Source organism: Echinops telfairi, unplaced genomic scaffold (assembly GCF_000313985.2).
Source record: "Echinops telfairi isolate 266 unplaced genomic scaffold, ASM31398v2 ScPeMD7_7458;HRSCAF=8496, whole genome shotgun sequence".
In the NCBI taxonomy this organism is placed as follows: domain Eukaryota; kingdom Metazoa; phylum Chordata; class Mammalia; order Afrosoricida; family Tenrecidae; genus Echinops; species Echinops telfairi.
In genome coordinates, this window is record NW_022111358.1 from 32,039,174 (window position 1) to 32,058,044 (window position 18,871).

Genomic DNA, 18,871 nt, shown 5'->3' on the forward strand with positions numbered 1-18,871 from the left:
CTTTGGGGAAGCCTCTCCCCAGGCACCCATGGGGAAGTGACTCCTGCCATCATTTGTCTTCAGGACCTACATCCTGCTCCGGCTAAAGCCTTCATCCAAGTCCCCACCTCCCGCCCCAACCCCACTGCCATCTATACAGAGCCAGTGGCACCTCCCAGCTCTTAAACTTGGTACAGAAACTCATGTTCCACTCCAGACCCACGAAACCCACTCCAGACCCACGAAACTGGGCTCTCAGGGCACCGCAAAGCCTGTCTGACGGCTCTGTTGATCCTCCCTCACCTGCATCTGTCAAGGTTTGTATTTCTGTCTCAGTGACTATTTCCAGCCCCAACAGGCCAAAGGCCAGGTCTAGTGTACACCCTTTGCCCTAGCACAGAGTGTGGTGGCTGGCACAGGTCCTGGGCTCCACGGCTGACCAGGTGAGTGAATGGGTCATGTTACTTAACCTCTCTAAACAATCAGTCAAGTTACTCAACCTCTCTGCAACTGAGTGTCTTCTTCTGCACACGGGAGCTGGTGGCTCCCACTTCCCTGAGTTACTGTTAAGAGGAAACGCTCAGAATGGCAGCCAGCTCTCAGTCACCAAGCGGTCCATCAGCAGTCCCTGCTTGTTATGCTGGTGAGGGTTTACTTTACACAAAGAACGGTCTCATGACTCGCAGGCCTCCGTGTCAGCCAAGGGTGGGGAGGGGAACTGTTTGGGACCACCTTCCGCTGTCAGCAGCAAAGGGGAGGCCATCCAGCCTGCTCCCCCCAAACCAAACCAAACTGCCAGCCTGACTCAGAGTGCCTCCATAGGACCGAGCAGAACAGCCCTTGTGGGTTTCCTCGCTGTGAGTCTTTACAGGAGCAAAGAGCCACCTCTTTCTCCCCGGGCGATTGGTGGATGTGAACTGCCTGCCATGAGCAGCCAGCGTGTGACCTGCTGTGCCACCAGGGATCCTTTAACCTGGCTCTTAATAAACTTCTCCTGGGAAAAAAGAAACAGACAAGACACCCAGTGGCTGCTCAAGAACAGAAATCAGAAGAAACATCCTCTCCTCTCCCCTGGGGGATGCAGGGCTTCAGGCAAGTGTTCTATTGCTCCCCAGCACCCCATGGAGAGCCCCAAATTTGCTGTGTGGGGCCAGGACCTATCTCCCTCATTAGCTCGAAGCTCTGCTTCCTCCTCCTGCCAAAGCCTCTAGGATTGCATGTGGAGCACACTGACCAGCCAGACGCCGTGCCTCTGAATTGCTTTTCAAAAGGGACGCATCTATTTTGCCCCAATGATCAATATAATCATTCACGAAAACGAGTCATTCTCTGCCTTGGGACCCAATTATTTTCTCGTGGAACCAGTGGTTGCAAAAATATATTGTTTCCCACTTAACTATTAAACGGTTTCTCTACTCATAATCTTTCATTATGGGTGAGAGGCTGCGTTTAAGCCTTTGCGTCCACGTTCTCTTCGCACTTGGCTTGGCTTATCTAAGGTCCACTTTCTCCAGGAGATCCATTACCTGGAGGGAGCCCTGGAGGAGAGGTGGGCCATCGGGTCCCCCTTCCTCCCTCCCCACCTGCCAACACCGAGGGGAGGGCAGGGTGGGCTTCTCTCTGGGTGGGCGGGAGGTTGAGTGGACAGAATACTATGCTGGAGTATACACAGGAAAAGGCTCACAGGGACCCCCAACTCTCCTAGGCCCCTGGACAAGCCCCAGCACTGTGTAGCCTGGGGCAATTCTGAGCTTGCTTCCTTGGGTTTAAAAATGGGATAACCACTCACTCCCTATGCAGAGCTCTGGTGCTGTAGTGGTTATGCATTGGGCTGCTAACTGCAAGGTCAGCAGGTCGAAACCACCAGCTGCTCCTTGGGAGAAAGATGAGGCTTTCCACTCCCGTAAACAGTCAGTCTTGGAAGCCCAGAGGGGCAGCTAATGGCATTAAGTTTGAGTTAACTGATGAAAGACAGGGGCCTGGTTAAGATTAAATGAAGCCTCCGCTTCCCCAACTCAATGTGGGGCATGCCATGGTCCACCCCAGTTTGTACATGGTACCCCTAGCTTTCAGCTGCTCAGAGTCCTCCCGTCTCCTCTCTCACCCTCTTCATCTAACCAGCTCTTCCTCTCACTGTGGCGATCTAGGGGGTGCCCCACCCCTGGCACCATCACCCCGCAGCTTCAGGTTCTCTGTCCCACTGCCATCTTTGCCCTCAGTCTAGTCACAGCCCACGCGCCAGCGTGATGATCCTTAAGCACGCAGGTGACGTGAGGTCAGGTGGTCCCTCTGCTGACTCAGAGTAAGCGCTAAGTCCTAAGTCTCAGCCTCTCATCTCCCAGTCTGCCACACATGCACGAGCGTTTATTTTGCAATCACGCTCTCTCTCCTATAGAACCCAAGTCCTGCTGCATCCAAGAGCCTTGAACGAGGTCTGGCAGGTAGAAGGTGCTCAAAGTGGTCGATCACTTAATTCACCAAGAAAAGCATTAAAAATAAAAAACCCAGCGGTCTACGGCACTGAACAAATCTGCTGCGCGGGATCTATTCAAAGTCTTAAAGAGCAAAGGTGTTCCTTTGGGGGACATTTTTGTTGTTGCTGTTGAATCAATGCAGCACCCAGCGAAATGCCCACCTCATGGTTGGCAGGGACTCGACACTGACTACTGTCCTTATAAGCTAAGGACACGTCTGACCTGGAGACCTACCACGAGAATCAGGACACCTTGTCCACACCGTGGGTTCCATCATAACGTTCCAGGGTGAGTGCTAGCTTGAGCTTATAGATAAGGACAATAAATAAGGAAGCCCACAGCCCGGATGCCTCGGAATTATTGTGTGGACAAGGCATGTTAAAGGTACCGGGAGGGTGCCAGAGAACAAAACGGAAGCCCTGCTGGAGGAATTCCAGCCAGCATGCTCCTTAGAAGGGAAAATGGGCAGACTTCCTCTCACATACTTGGACATGTGATGGGGGGGTGACCAGTCTGGAGAAGGCCATTGTGCTTGGTAGAGGGCCGGTGAAAGAGTGGAAGGGCGACCTTTAGACTAGCTAAGGGCCCTTTAGATTTCTTTCAAGTCTCCGCCTTCAAAAAGTTTACTCTTTCTGTTCAAACCTTTACAAGAAGAAAAAGATGGGAGACCTTCACCAAGATGGACTGACACAGTGGCTACACCGATGGGCTCAAACGCAGAAACGACGGTGAGGATGGCGCACACCAAGTGCTCTGCTGCACACAGGTCCCGACCAGTCAGAACCAGCTTAGCAGCAACCGCACAGAGGGGGACAGGAGGTGCTGCTCGGTGCCCGAGAAGGTGAGTTGCTGAGCCACCAGGAACGAGTGTAGAAAAAGCCACCACCATCGGAGCACTTTCTGTGTGCCACAAGGATATCTGGTGGTCTAGGAGGTCGCACATGGACCTACTGCTAAACACAAGGTCAGCAGTTCAAACCTACTAGCTGTCTGCAGGTGAAAAATCAGGCTGTCTGCTCCTGTACAGATTCCAAGTCTCAGCTACCCAAATGAGCAGCTCCACTCTGTCCTATAGGGGCACTATGAAATGGAATCCACTCGATAGCAGTATTTTTTGTTTGTTTGTTTTCTATGTACCATGGGTATCCTCCATCCCATCTGATAAATACGACAGCCCAAGGAAGTGAGTTCTTTGATTTATTCTCATGGTTAAAGATGAGGACATGAGAGTTTTTAAAGAGTTAGTATTTACCTAGGGCATTTCTAGGTGGTGTTCACACTGGAGGAATGAACACCTCCGGAGGATGCATGAAACTTTCCAAGGGGCTCAAAGGGGAAAAAATCTTAAGTCCTCATTTTCCACAGCTGCTTAGGTAACTGCCTGGAGGCTCTTTTCTCCGCTCTCTCCTTACCCTCACCCGTCTTCCATGCCAAATCTTACTACTAGGTCGTGTCCCCACACACAAAAATCCCTGGGCAACACAAAGCGCTATTCAAGACATCAGTCTCCAGACTGTGGTACCGTCAGGTGGTTTCAAACCCTTGCCTTCAACAAAGTTAAAAAACGACCTCCAAAGACTGTCCACTGACAGATCATTAGTAATTGATTTGGATGATAGATTGTTACTTGATTCTTTTTTTTTTTATCCCATAGCTCAGCAACTCAAAAAATTGACGCGTTGCCACACAAAAGTGCTCTAAAAAAAAAAAGTGCCCTCGATTTCTGTGTAGTTATTTCCCTAACAGACTTTCTAAAAATGGAGTAGTTCCAGTAAATTTCCTTCTAACAATTATCAGAATGTAAAATATATTTGTCTTTTTGATCAGTAATTGCAATAACTCTGCTCAGAAGAAAATGTTTTAGCACTGTAATCATAGCACACTTAAAATATATATATTTAAATTCTAAATGTACTATTTTTACAGAGAAATAGGGTAATGAACTATAGGCTCTTGTACTAGAAAAACTTACCAAGGAAACAACGTGCAAATAGGCGGTCACAAAGGAAAAAGCAACCATGTAGTAGTTTGTCAAATGAAAACTGGCTGGTGAATTTTGAGGAGGGTGAAATGTGGATACTTACAATTAACCAGCAATTCCTATCCTTTCAGAGGAAACTTTTAGCTGCCAACAAAAATGTGGGAGCGGGTTGTTTTCAAAGCACAGTTGCCTGCCTTCGGCTAGCAGCCCTCAGCTTTCACCTGAAGGTGCTGGTCTCCTGACACCCTTTATTTGGCACATCACCCAAAACCGTCAGATGTTGCCAGGACATACAGAAGAGGGTCTGCTGGGAATTTAGAGCCCTGCTAAGGCCCCACCGCGGTTCAGTGCTTGACTGCAAACTCAGGAGGGCATTTCAGCTCCTCACCAGCTGCTGGGCACGGAAAGATATATCAGTCAGTAGGCTTCCCTAAATACGACAGCCTTGGACACCTTAGGGGGCAGTTCCACTCTGTCCAATCCAGCTGCTAACAGTCGATACCCCCTCAACTGCAACTGGTTAGGACCAGACCATCCACACCACACCGTCTGCCTTCTATTCATCAGTCAGATGGGTCTCCAAGTCTCCCCACACACGCCAAGTCAATCCGACCTATGCAGGTAGAATGGACGCGCCCCCAGCAAAGAGTAAATAACTAAAATTAAAACATCAACCCAAAGTCTTCCAGTTTTTCAAATCAGAGTCAATATCACAGTGCAGGCAGGTGCAAATCCCACCCCCCACCCCTCCAGTCTCCAGCATCAACAATGCCAGCACTGAAAGTGCTGACAAGCAGCCTAGCTCCCGCGGAGAATCGACTGCATAAAGCGAAGGTGAGCATGCAGCCGGACGGCAACCTACTTGGCAAAACACTACACATCCCCCCTGGGAAAGAGGTACCGTGATTCCCATTTCCCCGGTGAGCAAAGTGAAGGTCGGGAAGGTACCCCAGGGCCCACTGAGACAAGGCCTAGGTTGGACTCCAAAGCCCAAGCTAGGTAGGATCACAATGTTGGGCGGGGTGGAGGCTTGGGCCTCGCACCTGGTCTGAACTCAGTTCCCGCCGCTTTCTAGTTGCGCCTTGAAAGGGGGTTAATACCACCTTGCTTCGCGGGGCTGCGGGGAAGGCAACGGGCCACGCCCGCAACGCGCCGTCCACTACACAGTGTTTGCTGGGGAAGGCGCAGCCCGGGCTTTTTGAAAACGGGCACACTTGGCCCAGGAGCCAGCGGCCGGCCCGGCCGGGGCACAGCGCTCCGTGGTGGACCTCGGGGCACAGGCAGCAGCCCGGGGGGCCGTCCCCGCGCCGCCCCCTCCGGCTGCCGCGCTCGCTCGCTTTCGCCCGCACGCGCCCGGGGCTACGTACCAGGCGCCCCCGAGAGCCGCTCAGCCAATCTCCGCCGCGGAGGCCGGGAGGCGGGGCCTCGAGCGTACGCTCCGGAAACCGGACGTCCGGTCCGCGGGTGGGCGGGGCCTGTGGAAGCGGGCCGGGGAGGGCGGGGCCCGACGTCCTGGGACTTGTCGGGGTGACGGGAGGTGCAGATAAACTTTCCACGGGTGCTAGATGCAGGCTTTCCACTCCCCAAACACCAAAAACAAGTTCACTGCCATAGTTGATTCCGACTCCTGTCGACATAGGCCATGACAGGGCTTCCCCTATGGGTTTCCGCAGCTTGACTCTTTACAGGAGTCAAAGTTTCATCTCTCTGCCACGGAGCAGCCTGTGATTTCAAACGGCTGACCTTGTGGTTAGCAGTCCAACGCTTAACCATTGCGTCACCAGGGCGTAAATGCAAACAAGGGCTTGTCTGACCACTAGCTGTGCAGTCTCTGGTGAGAGCAATGATGGCTGCAGTAATTAACCGAGCCCTTCCTACCAGGTCTGGGGGTGGTAGTCCTCAGGTCTTGAGCTCGGATATTGTCCCCATTTTCGCCGAAGGAAATTTGATGCTTCGAGGGATTCACTTTCTTTTACAGTTTGCTCGAGAAACTGTAACCTAGGCTTTTTAAAAACGGGCATACTTCGCTCAAGAGTGTCCAGAAGCCAGCTGTGGGCCCAGGCGGGGCACAGCGCTCCGGGCCCAGAGTCTGTCCCTAGCAAATCAGGTAGCCTCCCCTCCCGTTTCTCGTTGGCTTCCTAAAAGGGATCCCAACTCACAACCACCCTATGTATGCAAGGAGAACCACTCCCTAGGGGGTTCAAAGCTGAGACTTTGGAAACCTAATGCCAGGTCTGCCTAGTGTGTGCTAACTTTGAAACCTACGGTCAAGCGCCTAAAGGTTGGGGCCACCCAAGGATTATACTCTTTTTTAAAGTGACGGTAATTGCTACTGTATCGGCTGTTGAAAGCATCAGAAACATACAGCATTGAATGGTATCCCACAAACAGTAAGCTATCCTTCAATAACTCCCTTCCCTCCCCCTAAACTGTATTTGCTTTCGTTTCCTTTAAGGTAGGAATCTCGTCTATCTTAACCACTGTGTCCCCTCAACTCAGAACAGGGCCTGGCCCAGGGGCTCAATACATTGAGGAATGAAGGAATTTCACATCTTTCTCTGATCACCCTAGTCTCTGAAACCTTTCTCTTTGACCCCAACTGCCATCACCCAGTAATGTCTCATGACCAAAGGGTCATTTGGTCCAACACTGTCCCATCATCCCCTTTATATCATCTCAACCATCTATACTGATATACCCAGTGTCAGGGTGCTCACTGCCTCTCAGAGCAGCGCTATGCTGTGTTTGCAGCCCAGTGTGGCAGGGAGAAGAGTCTTTCTTAGATGATCTCTCTCCTGGTTCCACTCTATAAGACCCTACAGAACAAACAGAATCCCCATTCCATGGAGCCAGATCTCATGGCCCAGGCCCTTTCCTCCTCTATCCCCTTCCTCAAGCTAAGCCACATTCAGATGACCTACTGTTCCCTACTCCTGACGCATCAGAGATGCCCAGACTCCCACCAGTAACCATGGCAGTGATCAAAACAGAGCCAAAAGCATGCTCACCCTTTCCCCCTGGGCCTTATTGTTAGGAAATCCTTGCAGATGATCTTGATTTTCCCAGAGATTGTCTTGTAATATCATGAGCTATTGGTGTATGAGTAAGGGCTCTGATGTCTAAGTCGGTGTCCAGGTGGTCCAATCTGCCAGCAGCCTTTGAACCTTTACCTTGGGACAGAGCCAAGACAGAGGGGCTCCAGCCCAGGCACCCTTGGGTACTACTGGAGCATGTCTTAGCAGTGTTGAGGTGAGGCCATCCACAGTTCCCAACCCAAAGACATAGTTACCATGCCCATCATAAACTCTGAGCTGCTCTGATCGTTCACACGATCCCTGGCAATGACCTGCCTCCCAGCCACCTCTCTGTCCTTAGCAGCTAGTGTGATGTCTGGGACACAGTGGCACTCCAGGTTTTGTTTGATGAACAACTGAGTCCATTAGAGATGACTTCTTTGACTCCTGGGTCTTTGACTTTTGATTCTTAAAATTTCTTCCCCACATGTTTACTTTAAATAAATATTAATATGCAATTAAATTTATATCATGCCTCACAAATACCATTAATATTTATCCGTTATTAAAAACCTGCCCTCCCCACCAAAAAGGCTCCCATAGGGCCTTACCAGCTAGAAAATAAATTCCCAGCGGACACATGCTCCCCTTGGCAAAGTTCTTACACCAGGCTCTGTGTTAAAACACTCAAGTTCAGGTCTGAGGTCTGTACTAAGTGGCAATGATCCTTTGGAAAAATCACTGAACTTGGTTCTTTGGTTCTTCACTGTCAAACAAGACTGTGGTGTGCCCTGATCACTGTAGGTATCAGAGGAGATAGTGCAATAGCACGTTTTGCAAGCAATGAAACACTGTACAAACGTAGGAAGCCACTGTATCACATGTGTCCCTGTCCCTGCCATTGCTTGTTAACTTCCTCCATCCTGAAGGCCTTCTGCCTTCTCACCATTCACTCCATTTCTCACTCACTTGATTAATTCACCAAACACTGTGGGCACACTGGTTCAACCGTGTCCCAGTGGTGCAGTGGGTTAAGCTCGGGGAGGGGGGCAGCCAATTGAGAGGTCAGTGGTTTGAACCCACCCGCTGCTCTGCCAGAGAAAAGATGTGGTGGTTTGTTCCCTGTGGGGTTAAGGGTAAGAGGGAACCCCACAAAACATCACAGGTTTGGTAGGCGCAATTGTACAGCGATAATAAGTACAGATTATAGTAAAGTCATAGAGAGCATGAGAGTTAAAGGATAGAGTCAAGTAATGGAGTCAGACGCAATTCATGGTAGCATATCTCACCTCAACCCGGCTTGATGGTCCTCGTGGAGGGGGCTTAGCCGTCAGAGAAGAAGCCGCTGCTTCGTCCTCCTTAGTCACCTTCTCCAGCCGCCCTCTCGAGTACCAGGGAGCCTCGTTATTTATTGCTAACCACGCATCATAGAGTCATACATCACAGAAAGGGGCAATACAATTCATTCTAGAACAAGTTTGATCACTCTAATGTCTCACATAATAAAACAGACAATTACTATTCTGGGAGGCATGCAAGTTCCCTGATAGTGGACAATAACCTGAGTCACCAGGAGGGGTATTAACATAGGCAATACAAGCAATAGGAGGGGGATGACCTAAGGGTGAATGTGCAATGATAAGAGGAGGGAATAGGGGGGCATGTGTGACAAGATAGTAGCCTAAGCTTAGTCATCTTAGAATGGTCCCAGGCTTGCCTATGGGCACTGCTTCGAGGGAACAATAACAGAAAGGAATGGGCTTTATTTAGGGTGAGTCAGACTAATAGTCTAGCCACTATAGATGGCTGATGTTAAGGAGAATAACCTCTGACTTACTTTCGCTGCCTAAAGAACAGTCACGCTTAAGCAGCTAAGTCTGGTATATATTTTGGGGAGACAACTTAAGAGAAATCCTTCTGTTCCCCACAGTTCCCATAGGAGACACTCTTGGAAACCTCATGGGGCAGTTCCACTCCGTCCTATGAGTGGCTCTATCTCTCTGAGTTGGAATGAAGTGGGAGGCGCTGGGTTGGTTGGTTTTTGTGTGCCACCCTACAGAATAAAGGTGAAGCAAAGGCAACCTAGTGTTCACGCGGGTAGAACTTGGGGACCTGTAGCGGGAACTCAGCAGAAGCCAAACAAGCACACAGAGGAAAGTCACAGGGCTCAGGCAAGGGGCCCAGGGCTCAGAGAGCCTGGAGGCCACGTTCAAAGTCTATTCTCCTCAGGAAGGCCTTCCTCCCACCCCTCTATCCCATCTACCTCTTGATTTGACTTTCCATGTGACTCATTTGCCATTGCATCAGACAGCTGGACCTAATTAAAGCCTCAGTGTGCCTGGCTTCCAGATGTCTCTGTAAGTGCCCTCTGGGCAGGGGGTTTAATTTCTTACCTCCCACAACCCTGAACAGAGGCTGGGCCCATGCTGCTTGAGGCCCAGGGTGTTGAATGACTGCAGGTGATCTAGCAGGAAGGAAGGGTGCTTTTCTTGAAGGGAAGCTCCTGGGGAGACGGGAAGCTGCTAAAGACCATCTTCCTACCCTTGATTTCACCCTGAGCCCCAACCCTGCTCTTCCTGGGATGGCCAGACTGCTGCCCAGTCTGATCTTCCTTTGACAGAATCGGTTAGTGACGCCCACGAGTCTTCAGGATAAAACCACACTCCTCTGCTTGGCATCCACATTCCTTCTCTGCCCAATGCCTGCCTACCTCTCCAGCCTCAACTTTCAAAGTGCTCCTCACACACTAAGCTTGGGCGACATCATCATTGTTGCTGTACCTCCAAAGCCCCCAATTCTCAGGCAGCGGGACGGTCACACCTTCTGCTTTGAATGTCTACCCATTTGTCTGCTGCCTCTATCAAAACTCAGCTGCCATTGTCCCTGGACCCCTTTCCTCGGGCCTCCCCCCACTCTCCCATGCTCCCGGCTCTCTCATGGCACTGTGCTGGATCCACCAGCTCCTGGAGCAAACCCGGGGCAAGGGTTGTGTGCTCTTCAGCTGGATGCTGCAGTGTCTGCCAGAGAGCCTGAGTGCTGCCCCAGGCTGCCCACGACCTGGCTGGAGAATGATGCAAGGCTCTCATGTGGCCCGTCTTGTCATGGTCATGAATTGTTACCAAAGACTGGGTGGGGCTACGTGGACGAGGGGCCTGGTGACCATCAAGGGGACTGAACAGCTTACTAATAATGCAAATAAAGTACACAGCATCCCTGTGGGGGTGGCACCATGCAAATGAAGTATATGTGGAATCCCAACAAAGAGACTGGCCAATTTTTTTTTCCTTTTGAGACTGGTTAATTTTGCCATCCCAGCAAGGCTTAAAAGAAGCCATCCCAGAAGTAGAGAGCGGGATCGAAACTCACCACCACCAAGAAGAGCAAGAAGTACATTCTTTGGATCCAGAGTCCCTGCGCTGGGAACCTCCTAGACCCAGAAGGCAGAGAGACAGAGTTGTACCAGGCCGGCTCACCCGAGACAGTAAGAAGTGGAAGCAGAGAAAGAAGTGCAGTGTGGTCGGAGGGGATGCCAGGCCCCCACCACAAATCACGGGTTCAGTAAGCACAATTGCACGGTTGAGATATATAAATATTATATTAAAGTCATAGAGAGCATAAGAGATAAGAGGAGAGATTGATATAATGGAGTTAGACACATTTCATGGCAGCATGCTCTCCTCCTGAATGGCCATGATCTTACGCTGAGTCGAGATGGGGCAGGGACCCGGCAGGATGCTCAAGCCCCGTTTATTGCTAACCCGTTTATTGCTCTATCTACTTGGGGGCGGGGGGGCGGGATTACAGGTAACCACACGTCACAGGAAAGGGCAGTACCATAGGCATACACATCATAGGAAGGGGAGGTACAAGGGCATAGGCGTAACAGGAAGGGGATGAGCTAGGGCTGTACACATGATAGGAAGGGGAGGAACTAGAGGTATACATGTGACAAGAAGGGCAGACCCTAGATTCATGATGGTGGCCTAACCTTAGCCACCCTTGGGTGGGCTTGACCTCTCTGGGGTCTACTACAAGGAAACAGACAACTACTATCCTTATCAGAAGGGAGTGGGCCATACTTGTGGGACAAACAGTGGTGACTGCTTGCTCTAGATGGCTGATAATCCTTAGAGAGAATAACCCCTGATCTACTTCTGATGACCTCCAAGTGTGTAGTCATTCACAAGCAGCTAAGTTTGGCATATGTTTGGGGGAGACAATTTGGGAGAAATCCTTCTGTTTCCCACACTGCAGCAGAACTAGATCAGCATGAGATGGTGCCCTGAGCTTCCTGGTCCCCAGAGAAAGAAAGCTGAGGGCCTCTGGGCCAAGACTTACTTGTAGGTTGGAGTGCTTCCGTCATGGACTGGTTGCAGCTACAAAGCTTCTAACACTTGCTGAGCAGGGAAGAGGCCAATGTGGTGGGAGGGCCAAGAGAGAGGCCTGCTTGCCTGTTGGCATGGCCAAGTAGAGGCTATCCTAACCAAAGAGATCAGTATCCTAAGTCTTTCCGGATCCTGAGTTGTGACCTATTACAATTCCCTAATAAACTTCATACCTTTGAGTATGGTTTGTCAGTTCTCTGTGGCCATGGCAATGAGCTCTTGAACCCAGCCGAGAAGCAGCAGTGCTGTGAAAGGAACAGGGGGTGTCAGGATTAGTGAAAATGGTTAGAAGGTGAAGGGGTCACCCTGGGGCTGTTGCTCTTGATGCTTCTTTCCCCAGTGAAGTTAGAGGGGGACAGAGGACGCTGCCCTAGGCCCCGTGGAACTGGCTTACTGGTTCCTACCCGTGTCTCTAATAAGCCAGATACAGGAGTGGCCGGGATCTGTGACAGACATCACGAGAAAGGTTTTTTTTTGGTTATCAACAGTAGTAACGCTGACTTCTGGGAAAGGAAATAACTGGGTATTGACTCTGTCCCGAAGTGCTTTGCATGCATTATCCCATTTTATATTTACAGACGAGGCCACTGACATGCAGGGTAAGTGACTTGCCTGAGTTCACTCGTTAAGGTCAGAGGCAGAGTCAGAAGTGAGAACCAGGGAGAGGGGCTCTGGAACCTGCACTCCGTCTGACTGCCTCCAACCCCAACGGTGAGGGATGATGAGCCTCTGAGGTATGAGACGTCCAGAATCTGCAGACTTCCACTGGCAGGCCCCTCAGCCACCCTCGGGGCCCTCCATGTGAAAAGCCTGCCAGAAGGTGCTGTCCGAAGAGCCCTGGGGGGTCGGGGAGAAGGTCGGCCACTCTAGTGTGGCGAGGGGTGCAGAAAGCTGGGATGTTTGCATTGGGAGAAAACAAACACATGGATGCTAATTGTAGACTATGTTGCAGGCTTATCTGTCACCGCATAACTCTGGAAGGCAAAACCAACTGGCTGTCTAGAAGCCGAAAGACTCTTGTGCATGAAGAGTGGGGGAGGAGCAACTATGAGAGCTAATGGACCCCAAGGAAACACCTGTAGACCCAATTGAGGTGGCCACATGGCTTATTGGGGGCGGTAGTTCTGTACTATTATGACTGTAAACTCAAATGGCCACTTGGGGAAATGGTGTGGGTGCCAACTTCGTTTGTTCCCCAACATCTCTTTTCAGCCATGCTTGTAGCCTATCTCCTTCCCTGGTCCTTCGACCCCTTAACCTCTGCCCTGCTCAGGCAAGTGTTACAAAGCTCCGTCAGTACTGATGTGTCCAAAGGGCACCCCACCCTGCAAGCCAGGCTCCTGCCTGAAGGCACTCCGGTATACTCTTTCGGGCTGGGCAGCCTGCTGCTCCAGTCATGATCCCCTGCTGCTGCTCCGCTGCCTCTCCACCCAGGGATCACCACACCCTTAACGCCTGGTTCTTCCTCTGTTCTGGCTTCTGCAATGGCTTTTCGTACCCAACAGAATGACAAAACCGGTCAGTCCCCAAGTTAGAGCCCTCTGCACCTTCTTTGCGTGTTCCCACCTTGTCCTTTGTGGGGGTTACCAAAGCCATGGCTAGTAGAGCCATACCAAGTGATTTCACTTCACCGCACACCGAAAACACAGCGATCAACGGGTCATTTCAAAGAAGTGGTTACATGTGTTCTGTCTTTTTAAAAACATAAATTTAATTTTTTAATAGCGAGACCGTGGGCCCTGGAGAACAGAAGCGAAGCATCCTGAGAGAGAAAAGGTGTCGGTGTTGTTCAGGTCTCAGAGGTGCTCGATCCTACAATGCTGGTTTTTACCCTTGTGTTTGGAACTTGATAATTCATAGCCAGATTGCCTGCTCACCTCCCCCAAAGGCTTTTCAGTTAAAAACCAAAATGCGCAGGCTACATGTGGGAAGCAGAGATCGGGAAGAGAGGGCATACGGATGAATCCTTTATTCTCATATACTAAGAAGCCTGGCAGGCTGGGGTTCTGGGTTAGAAGGAGGCCTTCACCCTTGTGAGTTGGAGATGAGTCCCAATCACATGCTCATAATTAATATTGCTCCCCACTATATCCTCCCATAATAATGCTACCTTCAGGCTACCGCTTACAAGCACATAGTGATTGCCATCTAGCTGGTAGATTTAAATATAGGAGCAGACATGTGCTATTGCTCTCTAGGTTCTGAAGCTAGCCACGCCCCCTTATCTGCCCCCAACACTGGTGTTAGGTTACTCCTCTTAGGGTTAGGGTACAGGCCACTTTGTTAGGTATGTGGTTACCTGTAATCTCAGGGGGGCTTGCATGCCCCTAGAGCAGTGGTTCTCAACCTGTGGGTCACAAACCCTTTGGGAGTCGAACGCCCCTTTCACAGGGGTCACCCGAGTCATAACAGTAATAAAATGACAGTGATGAAGTAGCAACAAAAATAATGTTATGGTTGGGGGGGTCACCACCACATGAGGAACTGTATGAAAGGGTCAAGGCATTACGAAGGTTGAGAACCACTGCCCTAGAGAGTATATGAGCCTCTATTGGAAATATATTCTGTCTCTGTGTGAACCTGGAGGTAAACCCTTGCATGCCTTCTCCTGTCTGATGTCTCTTTAATTTACTCCTCAGTTACACAACCGCCCTTGGACCCATTTGATCGTGGGGGCTGGTACCCCACAGCTACAGTGCAATACAAGGCTTCAGCTGCATGTTTAAAAATCTTAAGCTTTGGGAGGAGACGAGCCAGTCAGGGTGCTGTGTAGCAATGTTGAAACATACAACTTTCCTCTAGTTCCTAAATGCTTCCTCCACACCCACAATCATGATCCCAGTACTACCTTGCGAATCTGGCTAGACCAGAGGATGTACACTGGTACAGATAGGAACTGGAAACACAGGGAATCCAGGGTGGATGATCCCCTCAGGACCAGTGGTGAGAGTGGCGATACCAGGAGGGTGGGGTAGAAAGGGGGAACTCATTACAAGGATCTACATATAACCTCCTCCCTGGGGGACAGACAACAGAAAAGTGGGTGAAGGGAGATGTCGGACAGTGTAAGATATGACAAAATAATTTATAAATTATCAAGGGTTCATGAGGGAGGGGGGAACAGGGAGGGAGGGGGTAAAATGAGTTGATGCCAGGGGCTTACATGGAGAGCAGTTGTTTTGAGAATGATGAGGGCAACGAATGTACAAATGTGCTTTACACAATTGATGTATGGATTGTGATGAGTTGTATGAGCCCCCAATAAAATAATTAAAAAAAAATAAAACGAACAAAATCTTAAGCTTTGAAACACAATGGGAGGGTCCACAGAAGCCAGTGTCCTCGTTCCCCAGAGTCATTTTTCCTTGGTCATGTCTCATTAGCCTTCATTCGATCTCTGTTTGGGGGGGGGCATACATGCACACCAAGGCTGAGAATGAGGATATCAGATGTGGCCCCAGCTCTGCATTGGGAAGCGCCATTTTCTTTCAGTCGCTATGTGAGCCGAGATAGATGAAAACACTCAGAAGAGTTGAATCCATCTCACACAAGTAAGACTTTATTATCTGACCTCTTCTCCTTCCCCTGAAGCTGCACATAAGGCATCATGTTGACAGCAGTCTTGGCCCTGGGGAGATGAGCGTGGGGGGGGAGACTAGCGGGTGTCTTTGACTGTCTTCTAAAGTCAACTATAAGTGATTGAGGATTATCGACTATATTTTCTTCTGCTCTCGCCACATACCAAAAAAAAAGAGAAGCTGACTATATTTAGCTCTGTTTCACTTGTATTTTGTTTCCTGAGTCAGATGGGAACGGTTTCTTCCCACCCAACCTTGTTCCCAAGGGCTTAGCTCACTTCCCTTTTTGGCCCCAGCGCTTTCTGATGATCAGGAGTCATTCCCCCACCACCCACCACACTCAACCTGAATAGGGACATCTCTAAGTTTAGAAATCATGGAATTGCTCTTCAGCACCCGGGTCAATGATTACTGTGCCACAGGGATGCGGCCCAATGAAGCGACAGTAGATTAAAAAGTTTACTTTCTAATTACTTTCTAATAACGGATTTCTTGGGCAGCTAGGTGTATAGACAATGGACCATGTGTGGTGATAAAGGATTCAGAAAGCAATCAATAAGGAAGAGCAGAGAAGAACAGATGCCTTTGCATTCACAGGGTTATAAGGGATATCGAGTACACCACGGCGGGACTCCACTCACGTACCTCGGATAGGCTATCAGAAGAGACTAGTCCTGGAGAAAGCCAACATGCTTGGGAAAACCCCAGCGAGGGTCAGTGTAAAGGAAGACGATCCTCAACCAAATGCATTGGCCCAGTGGCTGCAGCCATGGGCTCAAACCAACAATTATAAGGACGGCACAGGACCAGCTAGTGTTTCGGACAGTTGTACAAGGAGTTGCAGCCGATTTGATGGCAACTAATAAGAACGGGGACAGATTAAGGAGCCCTAGTGGTGCAGTGATTAAGCACTCACCTGGAAAGGAAAAGGTTCGTAGTTGGGACCCACCAGCTGCTCCATGGGAGAAAGATGTGGCGACTGAGTGGCAGCCTTGGAAAACCCGGGAGGCATTCTACTCTGTCCTATGGGGTCCTTACCAGTTAGAATGGACTGAATGGCAGTGGGGGTGGGGGTGGGGGTAGTGGTGGGGCAGATAAAGCCAAACTTGTATTCTAACTTCAGCATTTTGGCTGTGTGACTCTGTACAACTGATCAACCTCTCTGGGCCTCATTTCTTGATCTGTAAGAAAGGGGAATCAGATCAGCCACGTGCTAGGCATGCTGAGAGGATTAAGAGCGAGCATGTTCCACCAGGCGAACCCCAGGGCCTGGCATCCCTGGCATGACCCAGTCAAAGGGAACGTGGCGGGCTGTTTTGTAGCACAAAAGGGTCCGTGTACAGAAGGGCTGAGTGAAGGAGACCAGTACCTGGATGGCAAGGAGTGGAAAAGGCCTGGCCGAGTAGTCAGGTCTTCCTGGCTACCATCCACCGCCTCTGGAGAGGTCTCCAATTACCAGCGGCCAGGGGCTGCCAGGAGTCCCGGAGTGAGGCAAGTGGGCAGGGGTCAACTTGACCTCTTGCAGGAAAGCCCCCTCCTAGAAGGCCCGAGCCCCTCGGCCTCCGGGCAGGTTGCACCCACGGCCCTCTCGGCCCTCTCACTTACCCGGGAATGGTAACGGTCCTTAACGGCAGCCGATAACGGCTCACCTGCGGCCTAGGCAATAGCAAGGGAAGGTCGAGGTCAACCCTTAAGAGTGTGGAGCCGCCACACCTGGGAACCTCACCCAGCGTTGGTTGAACTACAACCCCCAGCATGCCAAGCGGCCGCCCACGTCGGGGAGGGGCGCTGCTCTCCTCGACGCGCGGCCGAACGCCCCGGGCTTCCGGGTGTGGCGACCCCGCCCAGTCTGGAGGACAGACTCCGCCCCCCGGGTTCTGGGGCTTGAAGTTCACTGGGTGCCGTTTCCAGGGGCTCAGCCGCGCCTAGCGGCGGCGCCTCCCTTAACCACGGAAACTACAAAACCCAGAAGCGAGCGTGACTTCCCCTCGTCCAATGGGAACGCCCCATGTAGCGGGGCGGAGAGCCGGGCGCTCGCAGCTCAAGATGGCGGACGAGAGTGAGACAGCAGGGAAGCCGCCGGCACCTCCGCTGCCACAGCTGATGGAAGGCAACGGGAACGGCCACGAACACTGCAGCGACTGCGAGAACGAGGAGGACAGCAGCTACAACCGAGGGTAACGAGATCCTCGGGGTTCCGTTTCCGCCCAGTCCCCCCACAACCTGGTCCCTGGGGTGCGGGGAAGTCACCGGGTGCTTAGTGTTAACCCCACCCCCACGTTCTTATTGGCTAAGGTATCGGGGTTCTGCCTGGCGATTGGTTCCGGCCCTTGTCGTTCACCAGGAGTGGGTGCTCTCGTCTTGAGGGCCGGAGACATTCAATACTTTTATTATATCAAAGTTCTCCTGTGTAATGTTCCACCCGTGTGCTGCAGGCGCACCCGAGGGACGGGCCACTTTGGGTGATGGCTTCTGGTGGCACACCACGGGACAAAGCAATGACAGCACGGTTCAAAGGGAACGTTACCTGTGTGGAGGTGTTCTTGGAAAGAACTGATTAGCAGTAAACGAGTAATACAACATTTCGCCGCAGTTCACCTTCAATGAGGAAATTCTTCAAGCCACACCAACCATAATTATGTTGTAAACTATCTCTGCTAGAGAATCCCAAAATATATACTCGCCTTATAAATCTTAAGCAATTACTGCATGTCAATGTTTCGAGCTGTATGGTGTCTGTTGCTGCAACGAATCCATGTTCCTGAACAACATGTAAGTAGGTCTTCCAATATCCTTGCTCCGTGGCCTTGTGAAGTGGGGGTGGGGGGCTGTTGCTTCTGAGACAGTTTGGAAACCAGGTTGAAGACAGCATTTTGTGCTCTAGGGACGACCCTGCTAGTTAAGTGCATTTCTTCCTAAAGAACGAGAAATACCCCAGGCTTTTGACTGTTGCGTTCTTCTAAGCCACACCCAGTCATTCATCTTTCTTCACGTGGTTACCGAGCCCCAGCTCTGCCGGTAGCTGTACAGGTATATTTAGCTGAATACCATGAGAGATGATTTTGGCTGTATCTATAACTCATTCTGAGTCAGTGGTGGTCTGGTTGTTCATCCGCAGCTTGTCATTTGCAGGGTTCTTGGTAGCTGGATGCTACTGGTTGAAGTTTTTGGATAGCCTTTAAAAAAAAATTCTTCTGCTGCTTACCTAGGGGGCACTAGGGAGCTCTGGAGGTGTAGTGGGTTACACGTTGGTCTGCTAAGTGGGAGGTCAGCAGTTCGACACCACCAGCTCCTCAGTGGGCGGGCGAGCTGAGGCTTTCTACTCCCAGAAAGGTTTCCCGTCTCAGAAACCCCAGGGGCAGTGCAGTTCTACTCTGTCCCATTGGGTTGTCACGGGTCAGAGTTGACTCGATGGCTGTGAGTTTGAGTCTGAGGGGACTAGAGAGTGGAGGATGAATTA

The 18,871-nt window shown here is 50.9% G+C and overlaps 2 protein-coding genes across 2 annotated transcripts in view; one reads left to right on the forward strand and one right to left on the reverse strand.

Moving 5' to 3' along the window:
* DCAKD (dephospho-CoA kinase domain containing) overlaps window positions 1–16,372 on the reverse strand; it is a 28,523-nt gene extending 12,151 nt beyond the window's left edge. Inside the window, exons 1-2 of the mRNA XM_004707514.2 lie at window positions 16,328–16,372; window positions 5,543–5,909 (exon numbers count right to left, since the gene is read on the reverse strand). Of these exons, the coding sequence (XP_004707571.1) occupies window positions 5,543–5,909; window positions 16,328–16,372 (412 nt within the window). The remainder of the gene's footprint in view (window positions 1–5,542; window positions 5,910–16,327) is intronic.
* A 1,059-nt stretch (window positions 16,373–17,431) lies between these two features.
* Window positions 17,432–18,871, forward strand: part of NMT1 (N-myristoyltransferase 1) — a 31,405-nt gene continuing 29,965 nt past the window's right edge. The window contains exon 1 of the mRNA XM_045299468.1: window positions 17,432–17,588. Within this exon, the coding sequence (XP_045155403.1) occupies window positions 17,458–17,588 (131 nt within the window). The 5' untranslated portion in view covers window positions 17,432–17,457. The remainder of the gene's footprint in view (window positions 17,589–18,871) is intronic.